This window comes from Populus nigra, chromosome 5 (assembly GCF_951802175.1).
Source record: "Populus nigra chromosome 5, ddPopNigr1.1, whole genome shotgun sequence".
Taxonomy (NCBI): domain Eukaryota; kingdom Viridiplantae; phylum Streptophyta; class Magnoliopsida; order Malpighiales; family Salicaceae; genus Populus; species Populus nigra.
Window position 1 is genome coordinate 6,998,311 of NC_084856.1, and position 27,053 is coordinate 7,025,363.

Below are 27,053 nucleotides of genomic sequence, written 5' to 3' on the forward strand. Positions count from 1 at the left end.
TATGATCATGAATTAGATGATTACTAGCTGCGGAAATGTGCTGTGCCACGGCCTGATTTTTTTTTTCTGTATAAAATATGATGCTTAAGTGTCATATACATATTTCAAAATTGGGTAAAAAAAGAACCTAAAAAACTTGTAACCCTGGTAATCAGGGTTAAGTCAACCTAGGTTATCTCTCCAAACTCACAAACCAGATTATGAGATTGAAATAATCTAATAGAAAAAAATAAAGAAAATCAAAAGGCCTATTTAAAACAAAACTGTGTATGTACTACTCTTGACCGCAATGACAAAATTGTTGTGTAAGAATTATTATTGAAACTATTGATAAGATTTGATTTATGATTTATTATCAATTGAAACGGTGGAAATCACGTGTGATTCGTATTACATCATCATAGTGGAAATTTTATATATATATTATAAAATAACTTACGTGTAAAATAGCTAGTAGGTGAACAGATATTGTTGTGAGAAAGATGATTGACATCTTAATACTTTATTCAACCAATTCATTATGACAAGTAATGACAATTACATTAAATGTGGAATGTTTTTATTTTCATATCAATATGTGTGGAATTAGTTACCCTGGTTAATGGAACTAGTATCCTAGTTAATCGTTGATTAATGGGACTAGTGCCCTGGTTAATGGGTAATTGAAAAAACTAGTTACCTTGGTTAATAAGACTAGTGCCCTGATAGATGGACAATTAGAGAAACCAGTTAATTTAGTAATAGAACAAATGTGCGGTTTTGATTAGAGAAGACATTGGTATATCCTTAAATTGTGTTAATTGTATTAATTTGTAAAGTTAAGTGTAAAAATAAGAAATTAATTGTTTAGTAATTTATGTGGTAAATATATAAAAGAGATAATAGGAAATATTCATTATGTATGAAGCTTATTGTATTTGATATTAAATAAATTTTCAGGTACCTAGCAACATCGTGCCGGGTAGTAGATTATGTAATTGTTAATTGTAATAATATGTAATGGAGTAAGGTGTATAAGAGTTTGATTGTGTTGACAGGTTAATAATTAGGTATTTAATTATTACAATACTGATAAAGTTTAACGAAAAAGAAAGATGATTTGAGCATGTCTTGCAACTTTAAAAGTAATGGAAGGTTATGTGATAAATTATAAATAATAGGAATGGATGTAAAATAAGTGGAATGAATAATGGATCAAGAAAATTTCTCAATATAACAAGGGTGTTATATAGATTGAAGTACGATGTATTAAAGATGAAATAAATATTAGGTAAGTAAAAATATGACATGAATTAAATATATTATAAATTAAATAATAATGTGAATCAGATATGTTTAATAATGAGTTACGATATGTATTAAAGATGGTTAAGAGATCATATGATTTATATATGTTGAGGAAATAAATTTAGGGTAAAATCCATGAGTTGTGAGATAATAATATTAATATAAATTGAATATATTCATGAAGTGCAAAGAGTTGTAGAATAACTTTGATGTGAAAATGAATGTATAAAAGTGTTTGAATGAGACCAATCATTTTTAAAGTTGTAAGAAATAAATCATATAGTGATGAATTAAACTAGATTATAAAAGAAACATTTATCATGATGTAAGATGATAAGGTAATGAATAAAATGATGGGAAGAAAATTTACTGGGGAACAATGAAAAATGTAAAATGTTCAAAATTGATATAAGATCAATATTCTTAAAGAAAAAAATTTATGAAATTGGTTTTGATCATATAATTATTAAATGTTTGTAATTGGGATGATGCAAATGTTTAATATGATTTAATTTGTGATTTTGTATATGTCCCATGTAAATTCCTTTAAGGACATTCATTTTTTAGGGTCACTAAGTTACTCAGTATTATATAGAAACAATATTTGTATTTAAAAAAAAAAACTTATAAATAGTTAATGTGGATGAAAATTTTAACAAGAGTTGTAATAAATTATGTGTGTGTGTGTGTAATTACTTGAATTTTTATGTACTCAGTCATTGAAATTAAGTAAAAATGCACGAGAAAGTGTGTGGTGTTACACTTAAAGTACGAGGTGTTACAATTGGATATGGCTGGATTTTTACAGGAGTCTCTAGACATGATGTTCTACATTAGGTTAAAATTTCAGGTCAATTAAAGTTCGAAAAGGAATTATTTTAGAGGGTCGAAGTTAATGGAAAAATCTTGTCAAACCTGTCTATATGGACCTTCATCTAATGTTTAGACTATATCTAGAGCTATAGAAGGAATCCTGCTTATATTTTAATTGGTTTGTAAAGTAGACATTCATGCAATTCTGAAGATATATGGTAGGCCTGCTAATTCATTCGAACGAGACAAAACGACGAGTTTGAAGTTATAACTGAAATCTGTCAGGAATATGCGAAAATTAGAGAAACATTGTTTCCTTGTGTATTATGGATTCTAGTCACCACAAGGATTCTTTAATACTTTTGGAAACATGTTTGGAAGCTATTGGCTTACCTATTCTATAAGGATTTCATGTCAAACAATGTGATATTTATGGCAGCAACTATGATCCATAGTTTGCAAGGATTTCATATCCATTATGGAATGTATGTGATGGCAAAAAAGCTTGAGATTCTTTTGTTGTTTTTTTATTATTATTTTATAAGATTTCCTAGCACATTGATTTTAAGGGAGAAAATTCCAGCAATTAAAAACAAAGTTTCCTAGTCAATTTGGAGCATGAAGTTTCGAAAAAGCCTCAAAAGAAAGCAAAGGGAGAGCTTCAGCCATGCATGAGAGGTTTCAAAAAAGAGGAATTTGTTTTATGGTGTTTTATTTATTTATTTTAGTGTTTGATATTATTAGCTTTGGACTTTATTGTAAATTGAGTTTGTTTTGGCTCATTAAACATTGTTTTAGGGTTTGTTTCAGTGTTAGACTTGTGTTAGTTGATTACTAGATATGGCTTATTGGCTTGCAATCTAAAAGGGGTCCATTAGGGTTATTTAGAGGGGATTGTATATTTCATTTATGGCTGTAAGTTTCAGTAGTTATGATGATTTGAATAAACATGATTTTTCCTTTGTTTTAAATGTTGTAAACAACCTTTCTTTATAGGAAAAAAGATCATATATCAACTTATCGAAGATTAACTGGTTTCGTGGCGTTATTTGCATATTTCAAGTTCTTAGGTACAAGGTGATATTTGGGTCTAAGTTTTTTTCAATATCTTTGGTTTTTAAGTACAGTGTTACCTTTGGGTCAGGGTTTCAAAACTGATATTTAGCTTTATTGGTTTGGTTTTCAATTTTGTTATGAATTGTGTGACCACATGATCACGAAAATCATATAACCGAGAGGCTCCTCCTCTTCTCTGTTTGGATTCATCTTGCCTAGAGCCTTTACCACTAAGGCCCACTCTACTTAAAAGCTTTCTTAAACCAACCTAAAATTATACAAATATAAAGACACAAATAAAGTTGAATAAGTGATTAAAAGGGTTTCTAACCTTGATGAGGAGTGGGCAGATTAAGGGAAATACGAAGAAAAAGTTGGTAGCACCAATGGGTATTGTCTCCATCAACATTTCCTGATTGGAAAGAAAAATGCATCAAGTAAACCATGAAGCCTCTCTCTCTAAGTGTTTGGTGAAAGTTATCTAAATATGAAAATTTGATAATGGCATGATCAGAAAGAGTTAGCTTTTCCACCTCTATAAAAGACAACTAAGTAAGCATCCTCACTTGTAAAACTTCATTGTCTCCTCTTACTTGATTGATCGGTCAAGCATGTCACCTTATATTATCTCATTATATTAAATCACCATACCATATAATTTTTTATATATAAATCTCTAGTAAATGTGATTTACAACAATATTCTAAAAGTTATTTGTTTCTTTCTTTCACTTACGCCGAAGCATACCTCCTGCAATGCAATTTTGAAAAAGTTGTTTGTGTCCCCCTTCCATTTGCATTCCAGCATGTCTTATATAATGCAACTTTAAAAAAGTTACATATCTTCTCCTTTCATCTCCATTCCTTTATTATCCCATTATATTAAAATGACTCAATCATATCACTCTATAAAAGTTATTTGTCTTTTGCTTTTGACCAAACATGCCTATAACATTGCATGACTATGTTATACAAGTCTATATATGAAAGCTACTTGTCTTCTTTTTCATCTCTAACCAAACATGTCTTTTTTATAGCTACACCCCATACATTTTTATTGTTTTACTTGACAATCATCAAAGTAAGGCAAATTTAAGTCTTTGAAATTAAATTCACGTAATTTCAAATATTAAAGGGAGCAACTAATAAGGTTGTTAAAACAAAAAAGAAAAACTTGGCCTCAAAACTAAGCCTAAGAAATAGATATTGGGCTTAAAACCGAGTCTAATAAAAAAAGAGGTTATCTAAAATTAAGGAGGAAACTTTTTGGCTCAAAACTAAGCCTATAGAGGGAATTTTAGGCTCAAAATAGAGCCCAATAAAAAAAAAGTGAGAGAAAGAGAAAGAGATGGTGCCCAAAATGAAGTAGGAAAATCTTAGGCTTAAAAATGATCCCAATAATAAAGAAAAAAGGATGCCAAAAAATTAAAGAAGAAAAGCAAAATAAAAAAAAAGAGGAAAAAAAAAGGCAAACTGAAAAGGAGAAGGGAAAATCAAGGAGGATAACCTTAAGCTCAAAACTAAGCCCTGCAAATGTCAAAATCAATGAGGAAAAAACTTAGGCTCAAAACCGAGTCTAGAAAAAACAAGTTAGTTTCAGAACCAAACCCAAAAAATAAAGAAAATAATAGCTACAAACTAAATAATAAATGGCTCACGTCGAGGTTATTTTATTTTTCTCTTATTTTGAGCATTCTCCATGTTAGGCACATTAAACAATGTTAAGCAAACTCACGCTGCAACAATCACCACTTAAATCTCTTGTTTTATATAGACACCTACTTGAATGTTTTATCTCACAAGTTAACAGTATGAGTGCCTATATGAATTATTATTTCTATAGTTTAACTACAAGGTTTCACGCATTCCATGATAAAAGTAATTATTTTTCTATAATTACTCCAAGGAATATGATGAATAACATGTCCACAACCCTACCCTGTATAGTGAAAATTCATATGATCAAGTAAGTTCAAATACTCAAGATCACCACGTATGTAACATAACATAACATAATAGATCATGAAACACACCCTTACACATAATTATCTAAACATAACACTCTTGCATTTTTCTCTTCTTCTTCTTTATATTACATCTCTATGTAATTTGCTAACTTAAGTATAAGAGTATCCTATAACCATTAACCCAGCCCAACTTCAAAAAATAATTCTCAAAGTCCATTAAATATTCCTAAGGTTTGAAATTTTTTTGGACTTTTGTCTCCCAAATCCCTGTAGTTTTCTTTTGTTTTTTTCCCTCGTAATTCTAATTCAGCAATGGTGGGAAATTCCGAGGTATTCACTAGTTTTGGGAAGGTTTTCTGTGCAAAGTGTAAACTACATGTATACATGCCTATAATTTGGCAACATTTACTTACCCTGAAGCTGTCCAAATCTTTAGTAGGAGGGACTGAAAAAAGTCATGAAGGAAAGGATCTGCACCAACCGGCCCATTATAATTACTTCTTTTCAGCCACATGTCCACGTGGACAATTAACTGTAGCAAAGCCAAAGCATACGAGGAATACACATAGCAAGCAAGCAAAAGCAATCGGATCACACACATGCAAGCCCGGCTTACAAGCAACTTCCTATTCATTTCCTAATGTTCAGAAAAATTGTTGATTGGTTTGGAAGATGGGTTTGAGAACTTCTGTATCATAGGGAAAACTGGAATTCTGAAAAGTGCATAATGGTAGGATTCGAAGTACTAATACAATGGCAATGTATAAATCATAAAGGCAAATGATGAATACCTGTGCGGAGAAGGTTACAGATTAGTTTTTCCGATGTGGCAGATTCCGGTGATCCACTGGTGACTTCTTTTTGGGGTTACAGATCCACTTATCACTTTGATGCACGACTGAAAAGTAAAAGTGAAGAAAAAGGAATGAATGGAACCTCGATTAAACTTGCATGAAAGAATTAGGGAAAGAATCATACCGGCTTTGCTCTAAATCCTTCCTACAATGGGACTAATATTTTAATTTTACTGTCCCTCCCTCCACACGTATTCTTCACCACGCTGCTTTATATGCTGCGTTCCATTTTCACTCTTTACCTCCACAGAAAGAAACAAGCAAAGAGGCATGGCACGTCTTAATCTGAATCTACTGCTGTTGCTGATTCTACTCGTGGTTTCATCAGGTAAACGTTAATCATTATCAGTTTTGCTCTTTGTTTCATTAATTAATTAGCTAGATCTATTGATTTATATTGTTATGCCATGCTTGGTTTAGTACAACCTCTTTAATGTTATAAACACTTGGTTTGCTATACAATGAATCAAACTACTGCCAGTGCTTCTCTAGATTTTTATTTTTGCTTTTAGTGTTTGTCTACTCTTTTATTTTTAGTTTTTTTTATTTTTAGTTTTAATGGTGTATCCACCACTAAAAGCAAAAATAAAACCATAGAGAAGTACTAATAATAATTTGACAATGTAGCAAACCAAGGGTTTATGGTGGAGACCACCACTAAAAACAAAAATGAAACCCTGGAGAAGCACTAGTAATAGTTTGATAGTGTAGCAAACCAAGGGTTTATGGTAGGGTCCCTCACAAAAACTCAAAAAACACAGCACTAATATTTTCCTGTTCTTAACTCAATTTCCCCGGATGGACAGGGCCAAAAATGATGGAGAGTCTGAGAGTCTTCACCATAACTAATTATTGCAAAGAAACGGTATGGCCGGGTATCTTCCCAGGTGAGAACTTCAATGGTGGTGGATTTGAGTTGAAACCAGGCCAATCTAGTGTTTTAAATGCTCCGGTTGGCTGGAGTGGCCGGATATGGGGTAGAACAGGCTGTAGTTTTGACAAAAATGGGAACGGTTCATGCAAGACTGGGACCTGTGGTTCATTCCTGAAATGCAGGGCCTCAGGTGAAACCCCTGCCTCACTTGCTGAATTTACCCTAACAACACTCGACTTTTACGATGTCAGCCTTGTCGACGGGTTTAACTTGCCAATAACTGTTACGCCGATCAATGGTAAAGGAAATTGCAGTGTTGCTGGCTGTGATGCAGATTTGAGGGATACTTGCCCTTCAGAGCTGGCTGTTAAGTCCAAGGGAAAGGTCATCGGTTGTCGAAGCGCTTGTGATGTGTTCAACACGGATGAATATTGTTGCAGGGGACTTTATGGAAACCCTAGGGTGTGCCAACCTACATTTTATTCAAAGAAGTTCAAAGAAGCTTGCCCCACTGCTTATAGCTATGCATATGATGATCCTACCAGTATTTGTACGTGCGCAGGAACAGATTATGTCATCACCTTTTGCTCATCCAGGTTAGTAAACAGGACGACCACATATATTAAGATTTTCAGCTTCTTTCCTATATATTATCCATGGATATATATAAGCAGAAGAATCCCTATAAGAATAAGAGAAATTCTGTCTTATTAAAGTTTTTGGATTCGGTATAAACATATGTACCTTTTGGTTTTGATTTCAGGAAGCGAGAGGCTTGCACCTACCATAATAACAAGCTTATTTGCAGTGGATCAAGAGGCTTAAAATCACTGATTGAGAGATGGTGGGCTCTCGTTTTCGTATTCCCACTGTTACTTGCCTTCTGATAATGGATTCTAAGCAAGAAGAACACGTTTTCGGTTTTTGAAGCCTCATTTTTTATGAGCTTCACCTTGTACAATTTTAATACCGATTTAATCTTCTCTTCGCGAGAGGAAGTATTTCCGAATTGAATGTAAATACAGATTTGCTCATTCTATTTATTTCAGCTTAATTTGTTATTTCTTCAAAAAGAAAAAAAGAATGGCGTCTGGTTTATCCTTTTGTACATCGCCCCCAGCAGAGGGAGAAGGAGGCCAGGGAATTTATTTAATTAGCGTCGCTACCCTACTGCAATATCGGCAAACATTACTATTGAAAACTTTTATCCGTTATTATTTGGATTGAATTACTTTAAATAAAAAAAAATTATCTTGAATATTTAGAAATATTTTAAAATTTAAAATTATATTTAGACACTTTTTATTATATTTTTATTATATAATTTAAAATTAATTTATTTTTATATTTAAATTGAAATCATGTTTTATATATATAGAGAGAGAAAAAAAGAAAAGACAGAATGGTAAAATGCTCTAAAACACATCAACCATAATATAATTGACAACCTTGGTCCTACTAGCATTCCAACTCGCCTAAACCTTCGTATTAGAAAATTAATATATATCAGTAGCCCAAACAAATATAAAAAGAAACATTGTAAATTCCAATACTATTTTGTTATCCTTTTAATATATTTTTTCTATTATAATCATAAAAAGTTTTTTCTTCAAATTTGTCCTTTGGCATTGCATTAAATTAAAATATGGCTTTATAATTTCTTTCAATGTGTTTTTGTTATTAGGTTGTTATAATGTTAAAAGAATATCTCTGTGTTGAATTAATGCTAAATTTTATATAAAAAAATTACAAAAATTAATTTTGTTGCTTACATTGGGTCAAATTTGACAAGGTGGCAACAATGTAATTTTTTTTTAATTATTGTTTTAAGTCAGGCCTTTTTAAAGAATTTTTATCTTTTCTTTTGTTGAGTGACATGTATTTCCACGATGCTCATTTTTCTAATTATGAAACATGGCTAAGTAATCCTACTCACATTGGACCTAGCATCTAAGTACTTTGGCCAATAATAGGCCAAAAAATACTGAAAGATGATGTGGGTGGGGGTTTCTGAGGAATACAAATAATCTCCAGTTTTTTTCAGATTTGGAGAGCATCTAGAATAACTAGTGAATTATAATTGTATCTTTCGGTCGCTATAATTTTTAGAATTTTAATTTTATTCTAAAATTTTATATTATTTATTTTTCAGTTCTTGACTTTTAAAGGAAAGAGAAAAGATAATTGAAAAATAGTGACTCCACGTAGAAAAATATTAATTTATCATATTCCAATAATAAAAAAATTAATTTTAATATCAATAAGTTCTATTTAACAAGAAAAATTATAATTAGATGTTTTTTATTCCTTATTCTTTCAAAAACCAAGAGCTCAAAAAAGCTTTTGAATTATGTTAAATTTTTATTTTTTTAACTGATTAAATGCTCATGTAACATGAGTTTATTAATGTTTTTAGAGTATTTCTTAGATATTTTTAATTAAAATAAAGATTAAAAAAATTAATATAGAAGTCAAATAGACAAATACCATCTTTTTGGGTGCCTTAAACGGGTAGAGTTCAACCATAAACGATGCATTGTAATTTGATATTTAACAAAACAAAAACACACGTCGTCCCAAAAAAAAAAAAAAAAAAAAAAAAAAGTGGGCTTGTCCTTACTGGCACACATGTGTTTGACATGCTTTTTCTAGACCATAAACTGGCCCAATATTCTAAGGTTACCGGGGCTATTTTTACAAGTCTTATTTAAAAAAAATTATTTTTTTAAAATAAAATAAATAAATTTATTTTTAGGATGTTATTTTATTAAATACCATTTAATTTTAAATTTATTTTCAAATCAGATCATAATATTTTTTTATTAAATTAGCAAGCACTATTTTTTTATAGCCCTTTATTATTATTTTCTTATAATTAAATAAATAGGATTGTATTTAAGATGTCATTTCCATAGATTTCAATCAATTTGATATTTATTTTTTAATAAGATTCATGCCTTTTTTATATAATGTTAACCATCATTTTTCTCATTGTTCTGTGTACCTGCTACACATTTTTTTCATCATGAATATTCTATGAAAATGAATTTCATTAAAAATATTTTTTTCTTGAATGTCTATTGCTTTTTGTTTAATGAACTATGCTTCTTTTTTTAAAAAAAAAACTATATTATTTTTTGTAAACAAAATTACATGAATCACTAAAGAAGTTTTAACAAAAAAAAAATGCATTTTGGTTCCATAATTTTATTCATTGTTTTACCTGCCAATTAATTTTTTTATAATCGATAAAAAAAATAAATTTTGAAAAGTTTTTTATAGCAGCATTAAATAGAATATTATTATATTCTTTTCTAACACATAAAAAAAATTAAATACATAAGTTTTATTTTGTTTTTTACTCAGGCTTGCTTTTATGATTCTACAAGCTGTTATTTTAAAAATAAGTATTCGTACACTACATTATTAAATATACATGTAATCTTAAAACTACACAGAGAAATGTAAAAAAATTAATTGTCCTTAGCGTTTAATTTTGATATACTGTTCATTAGACATATGTGTCTAGTAATATGATGTATTATTTTAAAAAAAATATTTTTTAAATTTTTTTAATAACATCACATTCAAATCATAAAAATAACATTAAAAATCAATAATTAAAAATAAAAATAAAAAATAAAACAAAACAAACACCCTCGTACGCAGGACCCATCCTATACAAGCAGTGCGTCTATAAAACGCGGTAAGATCTCTCACCAGCCCCTCCGAACGGAGAAGAAAAACATCAACAATAAAGTTGGAAAAGAAGAAGAAGAAGAATAAAAAATGGCGAGTGGCGGTGCTGCAGCTGCTGGTGGTGGAAAAGTGTCGTTCAAAGTTACGCTCACCTCCGATCCAAAACTCCCTTTCAAAGTGTGCGTTAATTCGTTTCAGTTTCTTTAATTTTCTTTTTTCCTTTTTGATTCGCTGTTGAGTTTCTTAATTGTGGTTTATCTTTTAATTCAATGTGCTAATTTTGAAATTCCAGATTTAGCGTACCGGAAGCAGCCCCGTTCACGGCCGTTTTGAAATTCGCTGCCGAGGAATTCAAAGTTCCTCCCCAAACCAGCGCTATCATCACCAACGGTACTTCTCTTCTTTTGTGTTTCTTCTTATAATTTTGTTTTACATATTATTATTAATAATAAGAAAAAATGCATCGGTTTATAGTTACTTTATTACATGCAATGAGAAAATGCGTGTAAAAATATGAGAGCAGCAAAAAATAAGAGGACATAAGAGTTTGAAATAATTTGATAAGAGCCTCATGAGATTATGTTGGAAACAAAAGCATTGAGTATAAGATAATTATGGTATACGTTAAGAGTGTGTTTTGTAGGTGGTTTTGTTTTATTGTGGTTTAAAAAACGTAAGGACATGTTTGTTTTGCAATTGTTCTTGTGTTTGCGGTGCAATAAACACAGTAAAATTTTTTTGTAACAAATCAAATTACATTTTGTAGTGCAGGGCTCATTAAAAAATTGAGTTTGAAATGTAGTTTTTGTGAAGCAATTTTTACATTTTTTTTTAACTGAGCCTGTTTGTTTTTACGTTTCAAAAGCGCTTTTGAAAAAAATTTAAATTTATTTTATTTTTTTCTTTATTTCAAATTAATATTTTTTTTTATTTTCAGATTATTTTGATGCGCTGATATCAACAATAATTTTTAAAAAATAAAAAATATATATTTTGATGCATTTGTAAATAAAAAGCACTTTGAAAAGCAACCGCAACCACGTATCTAAATCCAACTAACCATATTTTTTTAAAACCACAACCGCAAAAGCTACTTCAAAAACAAACTCACTAACTAGTTTGAAAAAGGTGTGTTTAGTTGTGATTAGTTGGATTTAGATACGTGTTTGGTAAAAATTATAGTTGAAGTTTATGTGTAGCAAAAAACATGTATAAAATGTTTGGTGAAAACATGTATAAAAACATGTTTAAGTGCTTTTTACTTGGAAATGCATCAAAATAATATTTTTTATTATTTTTTAAAAATTATTTTTGAGATCAGAGCATCAAAATGATCTGAAAACACTAAAAATATATCAATTTGAAGCAAAGAAAAAAAAATTGAATTTTTTCAAAAGCGCTTTTGAAACGCAAAAAACAAACAGGGTTTTACGGAACTCAGTTAAAAAAGAAAAAAACTGATTCACAAAAATTGCATTTCAAACTCTATTTTTTTAGTGAGCCCCGCAATACAAAACGCAGTTTGATTTGTTACCAAATACCTTACTACGTTTGTTTCATGGTAAACGCAAAAACTAGTGAAAAACAAACACGGTAACTATATGCATGTACAAAGTGACAAAATGTCACTCTAATGATGCATATTTAAGAGACCAATTAGTATTGCGGTAGATGTTATTTTTTAAATTGTTTTTTACTTAAAAATACATCAAAATAATATTTTTTTTATTTTAAAAATTTTATTTTTTATATCAGCATATCAAAACGATTTGAAAACATAAAAAATTATTTAAAGCAAAGAAAAAAACAAAAAAATTTCAAAAACATTTTTGAAACTCAAAAACAAATAGGATTTTAACTAAGACAGCTGAACCAATATTAAATCATAGATCACTTGTGGTTTCTCTTAACACCAATTTCACCTTTCAAAATTATCTTACTATTTTTATTTTTATTTTTAGTTTTGCTGTTGCTCTCTGCTAAATTGTTGTTTTGTTTTCCGCCCTTTTTAGAGATTATTATTTACATGGTTTGGAGGTCGAGTTTTTCTTTATTTTGTCATTGTTTTTACACCCTGGCAAAATCTATGTGATGTAATACTTGTTCTGATGGAATTCTATTTTCAAATAGATGCCCATGTTGGAATTTGATTTGACCGTGTGATGGAGTGGATTTTTTTTTATTAGTTTTCCAGAATTGCTTGTTTTACATTTTGATCTTATATATATATATACATATATGAACTGGAAAATCTCAATTTTCATGAGATCCTCTATGATTTTCAACTGGGCGAGCTGTTTGTTGACAAATTCAAATTTTATGTTTAAACAATTTTTCGTAGCATATTACTTTTGGCCTCTAAGTACTTTTCTTGTTTTACTTTTCATCTTCTTCTTCTGTTTTATCTGTTACTCATAGTTGCTTAACAGCTGGTATGTGCTGTTTTAGGACTCTTAAGGACTGTTTCATTTCTATTTTCTTATCATGCTGGTTAACATATTGCTTTTAGCCTCCTAAATTTATAGGGAAAATGCTCCTAAATCTATGCAACTGAGAAACAAGAAAACTTAAAATGGCCTTTTTTTTCAAGTTGAAGCTTTTTCTAGTGATGCGTATATGCATAACAGAGACTTGCACAAATGTTGTATTCTATATTATACTGGTTTCCCTGAAAACCAATTTGAGTTGGAAAGTAATCTCATCCCAATTTTATTTTTTTTTCTATTTTCTCCTCCTTAATCTGGCTTTTCACTCTTTTCCTAAAAAGACCATTCTTTAAACAGTGGGAAAGTTGTTTCTTGAGTTTGCATTGCCCTTAGACCTTGAGTAATTAGTTTTTGTGACATAATAGTTGTTCCGCTGGAATCTCATTTTCTGGGACTTTTTTCCTGCAATTGGATTTGGCATTGCACAATGGAGTGAATTCCTTTTAATTAGTTTTAATTCCTGATTTTGTCAAATTGAAAACTTGGTTTTTATCTTAGTTTACAAAAGCTCCCTCGACAGTTTTCATTTTGATGAGCTCTTTGCCTATATCTGATATTTGTTTACTGCTGCTACACCTCAGGGATGGACCTACTTGGTCCTTTGAAGAGGAACATATTTGAAAACTAAAAGTTACCTCATTTTAAGCTATTTAACCCAGAAAACTTTTCCTTTTTTAATGATTACCTCCTCATCTCATTTTGTTTGTCACCTGTACCCTCTTTTATTCTGAAATTAGGAGTTGGTAAACAGCTAGCATGAGCTGTTTCAGGACTCTTAAGGCACTGTTTTGTTCTTGTATTCGAAAAGTGATCTTTGTTTTGTAAAATAAAAGGTTGTTTTGTGGGACTAGAAAACTCATCTTACATACTGTGTTTTATCTGTTTAATGAATCTTGTACCAGAAAGTGCACTTTATTTTTGGAATAGAAAGGAAGTTGAATTCAGGCTAACATGTTCTGAAAATACACATGAAAGACACGGGAACCAAAAATAGAGGGTTTCAGTTGGGTTAAAATATTTTGTTTTAACCATCGTATGGTTTTGGAGAAAAGTTCTGAAATTCTATGCAACTATGAAATGTTTAAACCTGTGTTGTTTTCCTTTAAAGTTGAAGGCTGCTTTCTTGATGCTTTTGTGCTCAACTGAGATGCTTGAACAAGTGTCTCATTATAGATCACATGTTTTTGAATATCAATTTTGAGCTTGGAAAATAATTTTTGTTGAACTTTTTGTTCAGTCCCTGCTAAACTGTTTTTTTAACAAACAACTCCCTTAAAAGATTGTCTTATTTACATGGTTGAAAAGTCAAACTCTTTTGCATTGTTTCTAGACCCTGAGGACTACTATTCTATGTGATGCTGTAGTTATGCTGGAATTCTATTTTGGTCTGTATTTGTCTTGGACTTTGATCTGGCATAGTGCCATGAAGTAAAACTATGATTCACTGTCTGCGTTTCTCTTTTCCATACGTAAGACCAGAAATTTTTTATTGTGATGGTCCTTGATGATTTTCAACTGAGTTAGAGGCAAGCAAACTCTTGAGATTTCCTTAAAAAAAGTGCTCCTGATTTATGGTTGCCTTGTCACTGGGATTTGGGATTACATAACTGAAATTGCCTTGCATTATGAAGAGATTAGACAAGTCAAATTGACAGGATGGAAAAATCCAAGTTGGTTTTGTAAATGAATTGGCTGCATTGATCTTTATTATTTCTATGAACATACGGTCTGAGCCATTACTTGTCTCCTTTGCATTTTTCACTGTTTCTTACATCAAACCTTTTGTTTTGACTTCCCTCTCCAGATGGAGTGGGAATCAATCCTCAACAAAGTGCAGGTATGCCATGCTCTCTTTATATTTTTAGATTTGTGTTTTCAGTTAATTCACCGTTGTCTTTTTATGGTGTCTCCCCATGGATATTGATCATAATATTATGAAGTTGCATGTATGCCTCATGTCCCATCTCCACATTCTAGTTTTTCCATTTTCAGCATCCCATAATATCAAGGAAATGTCTGCCAGTAACCCCTAGGATTATGAGCAAGGCACAAATCATTTATTGTTCATGCCTTGGTCTGTCTTCAACAGGTAACACAGTAGCTTTTATTATCATCCCAATAGCAAGTGATCAGATTTCTGTTAAGGTATTATCACTTTAGCTTTAGAAGTGCATTGACAGTACATAATGTGCTTTTGCGATTGCAGCGAGTTACTTCTCAATTTGTTTAGAAAAAAACTAAATCGTAACACTTCAACCCTAGGCCTTGCTCATATGGTAGCTCCATATGTTAGGAGGTATCTTTTCATGATATAATTTTAGTAATGATTTGTGCACTACACTGTTGCCAAGGATCTTGATTTGTGTTTCACGTGATTTTGACTGGCTAGGCAATGTCTTCCTTAAACATGGTACTGAACTGCGCTTGATCCCCCGTGATAGAGTTGGAGCTTTTGAATGTTGAAAACAGGATCATCATCAGACATAAAAAGTGGTTTATCTTTTTGATGAATCTGTGTCTTGTTTTCTTCTGTGCCAATTCTATAAGTTGGGTTGATAGTTGCTTCCTGCGCATTATATTACTGATATGATGATCAATATGAATTGAGATGAAAGGTAGCTGCAACACATGGTCTTTGAGTTAATTATAATGGAAAGGTCGCATTGCCCTTTTTCTTAGGCCTTTCTCTTCCATTTTGTCCATCCATAATTCCATCAGAGATTTGAGCTTGGGGTGAATGATTATAGGTCAAAGGCGTGGTTACTTCTAATCAGGGCCAATACAGATGCAGTGGTTTTAGTACGTTTTTTACCTTGACTTATTGGATGATGGATCTAGGTTATAGACTAAAACCAAGGCCCATTGTGGAAGTTAATGTGCCTCATTGATGGATTCCCCACACTACGACATGAAAGGGTCGCTCCCGGAAAACGTAATTTCTATTTCAGCATTATCCTAGGTCTGAACCCCAGTCGTTAGTCGAAAATTTTCAGTACCCAGGACCCTTGCAAAGGTGGAGTGGTGAACTGACTTTCTTGCTCTTTCCGGACCAAACTGCGCGTGCCCTCCACCCACGTTGAAGATGGTGTGAGCTTGCCGACCGAACTGTACAAGAGAATGTGTCGCATGTGGGCGTTTGTGTGTTTACATATTTGATTTGACATGTTATTTGCTTTCTAGCAAGTCGGTAAAAGAGGAGAAATGGCAGAGGGATACGGGGTGCCCCAGAGAGGCGAGGCCCACAACGGTGATATCGTCATAGCAGTGGTCAGTTCATTGGGAGGTTGAGAGAGTGAGGACAAGTGCATTTAGAGTCGCTTTCAATTTTTTGGCTATTAAAAATTGACAATTGAATCTGATCACTAACTCCATCACGTTCACTAACGTATTCATGTCTCCTAGTAGGGCCAACAACGGGAAGGAGTCCCGCCAGTATTTCCGGGTACTTTCGTCTCGGTGACAGTTGTTTTTGCACAGTTGTTAGTTGCCTTTTGGAGGTTGAGTTGATGCTGCAGAGCAGTAGCAGCCATAAAATACTTTGGCTCTTGTTCTGGAGAAATAATATGCAGATTTCAAGCTTTTGGAGAAGGGAGAAACAATGCACAAGTAAAATCTTCCTCTACCCTTCTGTTTTTTTGAAAGGAAACCAATATAACAGTCCATAGTTTATTGAATACTAAGCTAATACCCTTTTTGTATAATAATACTCGAGGAAATACTTCTTTCATCTTTGCCCCTACCAATAAAAAATAAAAAATCATCTTCTCTTCAAAAACTAAACAAGCCTCTTCAGCCTGGAATCATGCAACTCTGGGGCCTTCACTTCCATTATTATCAATAGCTGTTCAAGCCTTATTTCTCTCTTCTTTTCTTTTTCCCTCCCCACTGGCTGAGTAGCACGCACGATATGACAACTTGTCAAATAAGCTGTGAGCGAGTTCATCGATATAAGAGAAAAGCTAGTCCAGTTTGGCTAAAGTAACCTTCAAAGATTTTTTAAAAAAAGACTTCTTATACTGGAGGGTAGTTTAGTAAATGAAGATCCCTACGAGTCCAAATTGCTGCTTGGGATCCCGCGAAAGTGGATAAAGCGCATGTCTCGGAGAGATTTAGGCTCTTCGTGATTCATTTCCCTTGCGTGATATTCGGATAAACTGGACACTTGAAAAAATTTTCGGTAAAATAATATATTTTAAAGATATTATAATTTTAAAAATTGTGATATTTCATTAATTTCACAATTTAAAAATACAATATTATAATTGAATACATATATTGCATTTCAGAATTGTAATAACTAATATTGTAATTCATAACCACAATATTATTGAAATATCACGTTTTTGAATCGCAATATTATTAAAATGTCACTGTTCGCATTTATTTTGAAAAATTGCTCGACGTTTGATAAAATAGTAGGACTGTAACCAAAACGGTTGGACCATTTTGGTTACTATAAAGTTTTAGGTCATTGTCGCGTTTTAAACCTGAAAAAGTTTATAAAACCATAGTTAATTTGAAATTTTATTTACTTTATGATTTTAAAAAGTTAAAACATTTATAATTTTATCAAAATCTAGACAGAGTTTTCTCTATATAAGAACTATACCCAAGATTTTGTTAATTTGAAATTTTATTTACTTTATGATTTTAGAAAGTTAAAATATTTACAATTTTATCAAAATCTGGACAGAGTTTCCTCTATATAAGAACTATACTCAAGATTTTATCTCACTTAAAAAAACCACAATAACTACAATCAATATATTCTCATATTCCATAATCACAAGTAGCCCTGAGAATGTGTGCGCGCACGCACACATATATACACACGTAAAATGAATATAAAATAATTCAATAATATAATATTCAAGTAATCCCAAAATATATAAATATAACTCATTTATTTATCTATGCATACGTCGTCTATTGGATGATCCAAGTTCATCAGTAGCATGACTGGATTCTGCTCCTGCTCCTGCCTAAATGATCTTGTCCTCTGCTACGACATTATCAAAAGTTAGACTCTCTCCAAAGGTTTCAAGTTCAATACGGCAAACATTTAACCACCTGAACGCTACGATGTGAACTTTGCTTTCTTCATTGGTACTACGAAGATAAGATCCAACCTCTCGACCCTTTCGTAGCAAGAAACCAACATAATATTAATAATAATGTTCAATTAAAAGATAAATACATAAAACTCAATGGTTAACATGTATTAATCATAAAATAAAATTTTTTTATTACTTACGTGATGTTGAATCCGTTAGGCATGTTACTCGAACTACATATATCCAAGTAAAGGAACTTGCTCAGGATTCGGAATAATAATCTGTCTTGTTATACTCATGTACCAAATCATATATTCATTGTCAGTAAGTACTATGTTGACCTAATTAGTCGTAATCATCATTTTTACCCCTACAAGTAATATGCAAAGCACCGCTCATATTAATATCGATTGAAATGTATTGTTTATAGCTGAACTATCACATTTCTCGATCCGAGCAATATAGCTCGACCATCAAAACATATTAGTGGGACCATTCTTGTCTATATATCCATCTTGCTAGTGCAGACAACTGGAGCAACGACCAATCTTTCTTTTGAGTAAGATATCCAAATGACCTACAGATTATAAGTTAAATAAATATCAAACAACAATAATTCAATTATTTTATTTAACAAATAGTTCCAAAAATATATGGATTGCATATTGCCTATCAAGCTCACTCCGATAAAATACTAACATATGTGCTGGATTATTTACAAAAACTAGTCCAACACACCACCTAACATTAAAAACATGTTAGTTTAATTGTATTTTTTAAAGTTTCTAGAACACTATAAATGTATATAATTGCAAAAATAATATTGCAATACCTGTATCCTAGTGGGAGATGAAGTGTAACCCCTATAGTCTAGATTGTCATATCCGGCAATCTTGGTATATGGGGTTTGCCCACATGGAGATGTTCTCATGACATATTAAATAAAAACTTTTTGTTAATTTTGTTATGCATAAAAACTTTCAAATCTAAATAGTTATTTAGATTTTTTCGATTCATTTTAGCAAACATCCCCTGATATGTTTGGCCCCTTTCATGTATTCAAGACATAATTATTTGTACAAGGATGTCAATACAGCAAATCCCTAGCTATATGTGGGGATAGCATTGAAATTTTTTAAAAGCGTCAGATAAAGCAAAGGAATATATCTCCTTGTAAGGTTTGTGAATAATACACTACCAAACAGATAATATATCTCCTTGTAAAGTATATAGGCTTTGATATACCTGCAAACAAATTAAAATCATCATAATAATCAATGCAATCATAAAAAATAATCAACACTTGTAAAGCATAATTGATTTTCTACCTTCGCAAGACCTCCTTGTCACCATCATTTGGTGGTGACAAAAATGTCACTTAAGACGTATGCCACCCACCTTTAATTTAGAAGGAGGGGTGTTAATCCAAATGATTACTTGCATAACACAATCATATTATGAAGACTAGTAGATGTGATTACTCATCCATCAATAGGCAATCCAAGCAAAACTATCATGTTCTGTAGTGTCGATGTCATCTCTCCATGTCTAAGATGGAACGTGTGTGTCTCACGTCTTAATTTCTTAATTAGTGCATGGATCAAGCTATGGTAAAGCTTGATGTGTTACTAACATATAAAAAACCAGCTTGGACCATGTATGGCTGGACTTACTCATGTAGTTGCTTTGCCTATGTATGCGATAGTAAATAGTGGTCTCTTTCTACATAACAATTTAAATTATAATTGCACCAAAATATAACATTTAATGATGATTAAATTAAATATATATTAAAATTAAATATACTTACAATGCCAATAAATACATCCTCTGATTGATGTCGATCTTGTCACTATAGTACAAAAGTGTCGGTGGATTCGGTAGGCATGTACTGTGACTCATGCTCATGCTCTACATGAATATCATAGGCATGCTCTTCATGCTCATAGTAATGATCACCCTGATCATCGTCTAAATATGGATGCTTTATATAAGCAAATGATCTATCACCTTGACTGTGTGGCATCCTATGTAATAGTACATATGATTGATGTAAAATTATATAAGTTTAATATGCTTAAAAAAATATCGTAATGTATCATAATATAACCAAAAAAATTGTTATACATATGTTGTCTATTAGGACATATTTTTCTATTATGCCCTATGTCATTGCATATGTCACACCTATAATGTGCATAGCCTTCCCGTGCATCCATCTCGTTGTACAAACAAGTATAAATTCATCGACCATGTCCTAATTTCCATCTAGATGAGTCTACTTCAACTCGACGTCCAGTGCAATCAATCCATTCTAACTCGTCTGGTAATGAACGGAATGCCATTCCATATGCTTACTTGTAGCTCTGAACCGTGTAATAACCATCAATAAATTGTGTGAAGTCCAAGTTATTCTTGGCACAACATGCAAGAATATGTGAACATAGATGATGAAATGTCTATCATTTACCACATATGCATGTTTTATCACTCAATTTGATTGCTCATCTGAATTCTTTCACAACACCCGGTTTAATAGGGGTATTGACTTAGAAAACATGTTCCTCAGAGTCAAACAACATTGCAGTATGATCTCTTGATCTATCACTGCTCATTATCAATTTAAGTTGAATTGTTAAAGGTCATAGTACTCCACTTTGAATGGCATCACTAGCTTTACGCCTCTGTTTGACCTACTAACCATTACATCTGTAAAATGTTAATTGCACCATAATAGAAATAGGCATTGCACGAGTATTTTTTAGAACATGATTAAATTATTCTGAAAGATTAGTTGTCATATTATCATATCAATGACCACCATCATGACATAAAACCTATTTTTTTTGCTCTATTTCAAGTCATTCTTTATATGTTGGGTTCATGTTACATATTCTTTGATACCATAAATCAAATTTACACTTGGAAGATTCATAACACTTTTTTATTAAAAAAAAATGGTATCTAGGTCTTTGAATTTATGGTTGAAGCTGATAACAAAATGTCTAGCACAATACTGATGGTATCCTAAAGGTTGACACCAAATTTCTTCTACTTTATTCTTGATGTCTGCATGTTTATCTGATATTATACATATATCGATTCTACCACTAGTAACATATATTTGTAAATAAAGCAAAAATCATCTCCGATTATCATTATTTTCTTCATCAACAATTGCAAAAGCTAACGGGAATATCTCATTATTTGCATTAAAAGCAACTGCAATCAATAATTTTTCATCATATTGCCCATACAAATATGCCTCGTCAACATTAACAAGTGGCCTATAGTACTTGAAACCTTCAATATAAGGTCCAAATGACCAAAAAAACTCTACCAAAAACCATTATACTATCACTAAGATATCTTTTGTGTGTCCAATCTAACAACTGTTCTAGGATTTGATTTCTTTAATACCAACAATAACCTAGGCAATTTCTCAAACGACTCCTCATAATAGCATTATCGAAACACCAATTAATATAAGTGTACATCTATCAAAAAAATAAAGTTAGGTGAATAGACTAATTAAAATGTTCTCGAATAATTAGGAATTTTAAAGTATGTTATGAACCGCACAAGACCTGGGATAACATGGTCAATTAATAAACTGGGTAGATTTACCAGTATTCTGAGACTGGATTATTGAAAAGCAATAAATAGAGTATTCAAATATTTGAAGTACACCTTAAATTATGAGTTACGTTATATTGGTTACCCAATAATACTCAAATGGTACAATGATGTCAATTGAATATCTGACACCAATGATTCAAAATTCATTAGAGGATATGTTTTCACATTTAGTGGAGCAATTGTGTTATGAGAATTTTATAAACAAATATATATCGCAAGATCCATAATGGAATCAAAGTTTATTGCTTTTGATAAATTTGGAGAGGAAGTTAAGCCCCTTTGTAATTTCTTATAAGATATTTCAAGTTAGCCAAAATCAATGCCAACAATCTGTATCAATTGCGAAAGTTATTATACAATTGGAAGGGCATAAAGTAGTATGTGTAATGGTAAATCATTGACATAATACCATTAAACATTTACTCTTAAATGATAGTATTTCCATTGATTATGTAAAGTCAAAGGAAAGTATTTTGAATTCATTAACTAAAAGCTTATCGAGAGAGCTTATGTATAATTTTTCAAGGGGGGTGGGCTTAAAGTCTTTAAAGATAAAAAATTATAATGATGGTAATCATGCCTAGTTGATTGGAGATCCTAAAATCAAAGTTCAAAAAAAAAAAATAAGTCATATAACATTTTCGGTAACACTTGAAAATTATCATTTCCTACATATTCTTATGATGAAAGTAGTTCTAGTTATAACATGATAAAGGGTAAGTTGTGTTTTTAATGATTTTTATATTTTGGTATACCAAGTGAAACATATCAAAATACTTTTAATGATTGATCACCTATATAAGTGGAAATATGGTCATTTCTTTTAGACTTTTTTAAAAAGATTTAATTCTCTAAAGCACTAATGAATCTGGGAGTTATTTAGGAATAAAATGAACAAAACCATAGAAACCAAAGGAGATTTCTAGGTAGAGAACTATATGAAGATTATTGTCATGATTTACAAAAAAAAAGTTAAATGGTTCAAGACATCACGTTTATTATTTAGCCAAGTAAATTTGATAATATTTTATTAAGAAAAGTTTAAAGCCTAAAGCCTAAAGCTACATATCCTAATGTAGTGATTCACCAAATCATTCTCTTTACAATTCTTCAAGTCTTTATATTAGTTAGACAATTTTTGTTTATGTGGGGGATTGTTAGAATTTGTTTTATAAAACATGGTTATTGGACACATTTGATTTACAGTACAATATACTCACTTTTAAGGTTAAAATTTTGTTGAAAACTGTTCTCTAATAAAAATTCTTTAACATTAAATGTTAGTATGATTAAAATAATTTATGAGTGAATGAGAAAATAATCTCAAAGAACCTTAGATTGTCATGTTTTGTGAAATTCAAAACCTTATATCCCACATAGAAAAGAAATGATATTTTTTTATAATTTATATAGTGGGAAGTTAAAGAGTCATAAATAAGCATAAGTAAAGTAGTATGAGTTTAACTCACACGCGTGTGCTCAACTTGACCTGAACTCGAACACGGGCCTTGGGTTCCAAATCATAGGTTTGGATTTTATTTTTTTTTGCTAATTTATTCTGGATTTGAATTTGAGGTTATTATAAAATAATTATTTTGCTTATAAAAAAATATTTTCTTCCAGCTCATTTATGAATATTCATCCTATGAATTAAAGGTCTGAACAATCAATCTTCTTTATCTTCTAGAATAGTTTTTCAAAGGAAAAACTTTTCAATTTAAAGCTAAGAATTGATAGGTTTTTTTTTCTTTTTATGACTGTAATTGAGGTAAAATGATGAAAATTAATTTTAATTTTAATTCATTGGTTTGGTTTAAAAAATTAGTACAAGTAGGAGTAAAATGAAAGATGTTATAAGCATCTTTTTTACATGCATATTTATTATCCCTCTAAGAAATCTTAATTAAAATCTTAATATGTCTCATCCCTCTAAGAAAAGGCAGAGAAGTATTTATTATCCAACGTAAATTGTTACTGATATGTGGTGAGGGCATTGAAAGCTAGATGATGTTGACTTTTCAAACCCATCAAATCAAACGTTTTCTCCACTGCCGAACTTGTCATCACTTTTTGCTCTATCTCAGGGGTTGACCTGTCGTCCTGCAAGGGTTGCTTTAGGTCGACCTCATCTCCATGCTCACACATACATCTCGTGTTAAGGCAGTCGACTTTCCATGCCGTGTGGGAAATCTAAAGCACCCCATGTGACCTTCTTCAATACCTGCTATGAGGATTTATGGCGTCGTTTTGCATTGTTATTGTTTTTCACTGGAGTGTGTTTTGGTTCAATTTTTATAAAAAGAATTAATTAAATTTTAAAAAATTAAAAAAAATAAAACCAGTTTTGATTCGATTCGGTTTTTTAGAAAAAAACCGGTTTTAGGACAAAAACAGGTTTTTTCATTTGGCTCGGTTTTTTTTGTTTGGGTTCGGTTCGTTTTGGTTCGTTTTTAGGACAAAAAACCAGTTTTAGGACAAAAACTGGTTTTTTCAGTTTGGCTCGGTTTTGGACCAGTTTTTTCGGTTTGGCTCAGTTTTTTTCCAGTTTTTTTTTTGGGTTCAGTTTAGTTTTTTCAGTTTCAGGCTTATAAAACTAGAACTGAACCAGTCGGTTTTTTAAAATTTTAATCGATTTAATCGGTTTTTTTTCACGGTTTGGTTTTTATAGTTATATTTTTTAGTTTTTTTAATTTATTTAGTTTTTTATTTTTTTTTTCAGACTGTAGTTTTCGCTGACCATGCTAAGCTTTATCATGTTTTTTTTCTCTTTCTTTCATGAGTTTTTTTAACATATTTTCTTAGAACACGCTTGAATTGATGATACCATTAAAGATTTTAATTTATATGATTAATTAAATCATTCTTAATCCGTGATTCAAATATTAACGAGCATGGAAATCAAGTTGTTACCTTTATATCAACTAAAGTCTAAACTGTGCACACATTAAAAAAAAAAACAGAGAGAGTTAATTATAACTTCCCTTGTAATTTATTTAAACAAATCCATTAGTCCTCATGGTTTCATAAATTATATATTTAATTATTTTAATGTATTTTTCCAATTTATTTTGCTTAAAGAAATATATAAGAAAAAAAAATTAATTAAATAAGTGGTTCATATGAGAAGATTTATGAGGAAGAATACCTCTTTTAAACAAAAATGTTATCCCCTCAAGTGAAAGCCTTTTGAGTTTGAAACTTGCACAGACTCATTTTATCTATGTTTAATTTTTATGAAATAAAAGCTCTGATACCATGTCAAAAAACCATCTCAACCCAATAACTTAAGCTGTTAGGTAAAGTTCTAGAATATGATTTATCTTATTCCCTAACACATATTAATAAACTATTTTATTGTTTTAATACTAAAGCTAATTTGTTTTGATAATCTATGGTAATTAAAATTATTATATAATCAAGAACATCCAGTACAAAACCAGTATGTAGGGTGGCTTGGTGTGGAGCTCCACATAGCCCGAGGAAGCCAGTCACTCGATGACCGGCTGTAGCCGGTTATCCTCTCTCTGAATTGCAATAATGTGAGAAAAAGGGCACTCCGTTTATTTAAAGTGCAACAACTGCGTGGATTATCAGTAAAAAAACTGTGAATATAATCGGCGTGCCCTGAAGTTTCAATTATTAGACTACTGTAGTCCGTCGGCTTGGCTATCTCCCTTTGTCGAATTCATTAAATAGCCGTTTAAATAGGTTCCACATTAATTTTATATATATATATATATATATATATATATATATGTCTGTAGATTAGACGGTGTTAGTGCTGTGATGTGACGTGGTTGATTTATTAGGTTTGTGTTGTTTTTGGGTGTTGTTTTATGAGATAAAAATAATATTCTATAAATGGATCTCGCCTTGTGTGTAATAAATATTTAAAATAGTTGAGTAGCATTTTGGTTAAATTCTATTGCTTTGCTTTTGAGATTAAAATAACTAATAAGAATTAAATTAAAAATATTTAAATAAATACATTTTATTTATATTAAATTTATTTTTTTATGAAAGTAATTCTTAGATTCCAAAGAAACATATTAATTGGGTAATAATATATAGACACATCATTTCGATTACATATAAAAAAAAATTTGAAATATAATTATGCAAAACACTAACATATTTAATATATGTAATCCTTTAAAAAATAATAATAAAGAAAGCTACCATTTTAATTAAAAAAATAGCTCTTGAAACAAACAGCTGTGCATTTACTTTTTGGCTAAAAAAGGGTTATCCTTTCAAAAATAAAGAATTTTTTATTTTTTTTTAATAATATATATTGATTTAAAAACAAAATAAGTATTGATCAAACACAACTTCAAAGTAAAAAATAAATAAATAAAAAGCACGCACCTACCAAATAATATACATTAGTCTAGATATTGATGATTTTTATTTTTTCTTGTCGGTTCATATTTAAAATGAGAAATTAGTAGATAATTTTTAAAATTGATCTGTTCATGTAAAGATTCATAAGGTTCCTTTCCATGTTGTTACCAAACTTAATTTCATTCAAATTCTTTTAAGGAGGACCTCAAACTTTTCATTTAATTATTGGGATAGTCTCCCATCCGCTATGTACCAAAAATATTCCTGTAAATAAAACATTAATCTTAAAAAATATTTGTTTGCAAAATTTTCAAATAAAAAAATCTTTATTTACTTTGAAAAATTATAAGAACAAGTAAAAGTAAAAATCAGATCTACATAATGCTAAAGTTTTTAAAAGGGAGAGGTATTGGATAATGTAGATCTTGAGATCGGGTTAATTTTAAAAATAATTTTTTAATTTAAAAATTATTTATTTTAACTCATTAACAATACTTATCTAAATTCATTGAATCTCAAAGATTAGTTTAAATCTTATTTTAAACTTGATCTAAATATTTTTTTACATTTAAAAACTTCTAGTATTTAATTAAAAAATCATATATTTATAGACAAAATAACTGGGGTTAATGGATTAAAAATGATAAAAATTAATTCTAATTAGCATAATTAATTCCTTCAGGTTCCTTGTATAAATGGCTTGTATGGGCTAATTCAAAACAATAACCTGAGCACGTTTTCTACTTTTTTTTTCCCTATCTTTTTCATTCTTATTTTGTTTTTATTTTCATAAGCCTACTATTTGATTTTAAAGCTTTAGATTTGATTATCATAGAGAGAAATTTGAATATGTTTTCTAAGTTCATAGATGTTGATTAATTGTGCAATTTTCAAGGTAGTGTTGTTAAAAACTTGAGAAGCAATTTAGTTTTAAGAACAAAGAATATGATCTTATCAATAACATATTTATTTTCTTATTTT

The 27,053-nt window shown here is 30.6% G+C and overlaps 2 protein-coding genes across 5 annotated transcripts; both read left to right on the forward strand.

Moving 5' to 3' along the window:
• The first annotated feature begins 6,170 nt into the window (after positions 1–6,170).
• LOC133695347 (pathogenesis-related thaumatin-like protein 3.5) lies at positions 6,171–7,898 on the forward strand. The gene is made up of 3 exons (XM_062117290.1): positions 6,171–6,304; positions 6,783–7,446; positions 7,614–7,898. Exons 1-3 carry the CDS (start codon positions 6,247–6,249, stop codon positions 7,735–7,737), a joined length of 846 nt encoding a protein of 281 aa, XP_061973274.1. The 5' UTR covers positions 6,171–6,246; the 3' UTR covers positions 7,738–7,898.
• A 2,612-nt stretch (positions 7,899–10,510) lies between these two features.
• Positions 10,511–15,713, forward strand: LOC133693962 (ubiquitin-fold modifier 1). Of its 4 annotated transcripts, XR_009842210.1 has the most exons (6): positions 10,513–10,728; positions 10,842–10,939; positions 14,840–14,872; positions 15,028–15,124; positions 15,242–15,331; positions 15,425–15,713. XR_009842210.1 is itself a non-coding variant. In XM_062115353.1 (5 exons), exons 1-5 carry the CDS (start codon positions 10,640–10,642, stop codon positions 15,461–15,463), a joined length of 315 nt encoding a protein of 104 aa, XP_061971337.1. In that variant the 5' UTR covers positions 10,511–10,639; the 3' UTR covers positions 15,464–15,713. The 4 variants fall into 4 exon arrangements, 3 of the variants coding, with proteins under 3 accessions (XP_061971337.1, XP_061971339.1, XP_061971338.1); XM_062115353.1 differs by lacking the exons at positions 15,028–15,124; positions 15,242–15,331 and adding an exon at positions 15,125–15,180 and having other exon boundaries at positions 10,511–10,728; XM_062115354.1 differs by lacking the exons at positions 15,028–15,124; positions 15,242–15,331 and having other exon boundaries at positions 10,520–10,728.
• Positions 15,714–27,053: the final 11,340 nt, after the last annotated feature.

Coding starts and splice junctions, on each gene's coding strand:
- LOC133695347 (XM_062117290.1), top strand. CDS start 6,247: ATGGCACGTCTTAATCTGAATCTACTGCTGTTGCTGATTCTACTCGTG. Junction 6,305..6,782: donor TCTACTCGTGGTTTCATCAG/GTAAACGTTAAT, acceptor CCGGATGGACAG/GGCCAAAAATGATGGAGAGT. Junction 7,447..7,613: donor ATCACCTTTTGCTCATCCAG/GTTAGTAAACAG, acceptor TTTTGATTTCAG/GAAGCGAGAGGCTTGCACCT.
- LOC133693962 (XM_062115353.1), top strand. CDS start 10,640: ATGGCGAGTGGCGGTGCTGCAGCTGCTGGTGGTGGAAAAGTGTCGTTC. Junction 10,729..10,841: donor CCAAAACTCCCTTTCAAAGT/GTGCGTTAATTC, acceptor TTGAAATTCCAG/ATTTAGCGTACCGGAAGCAG. Junction 10,940..14,839: donor CAGCGCTATCATCACCAACG/GTACTTCTCTTC, acceptor TTCCCTCTCCAG/ATGGAGTGGGAATCAATCCT.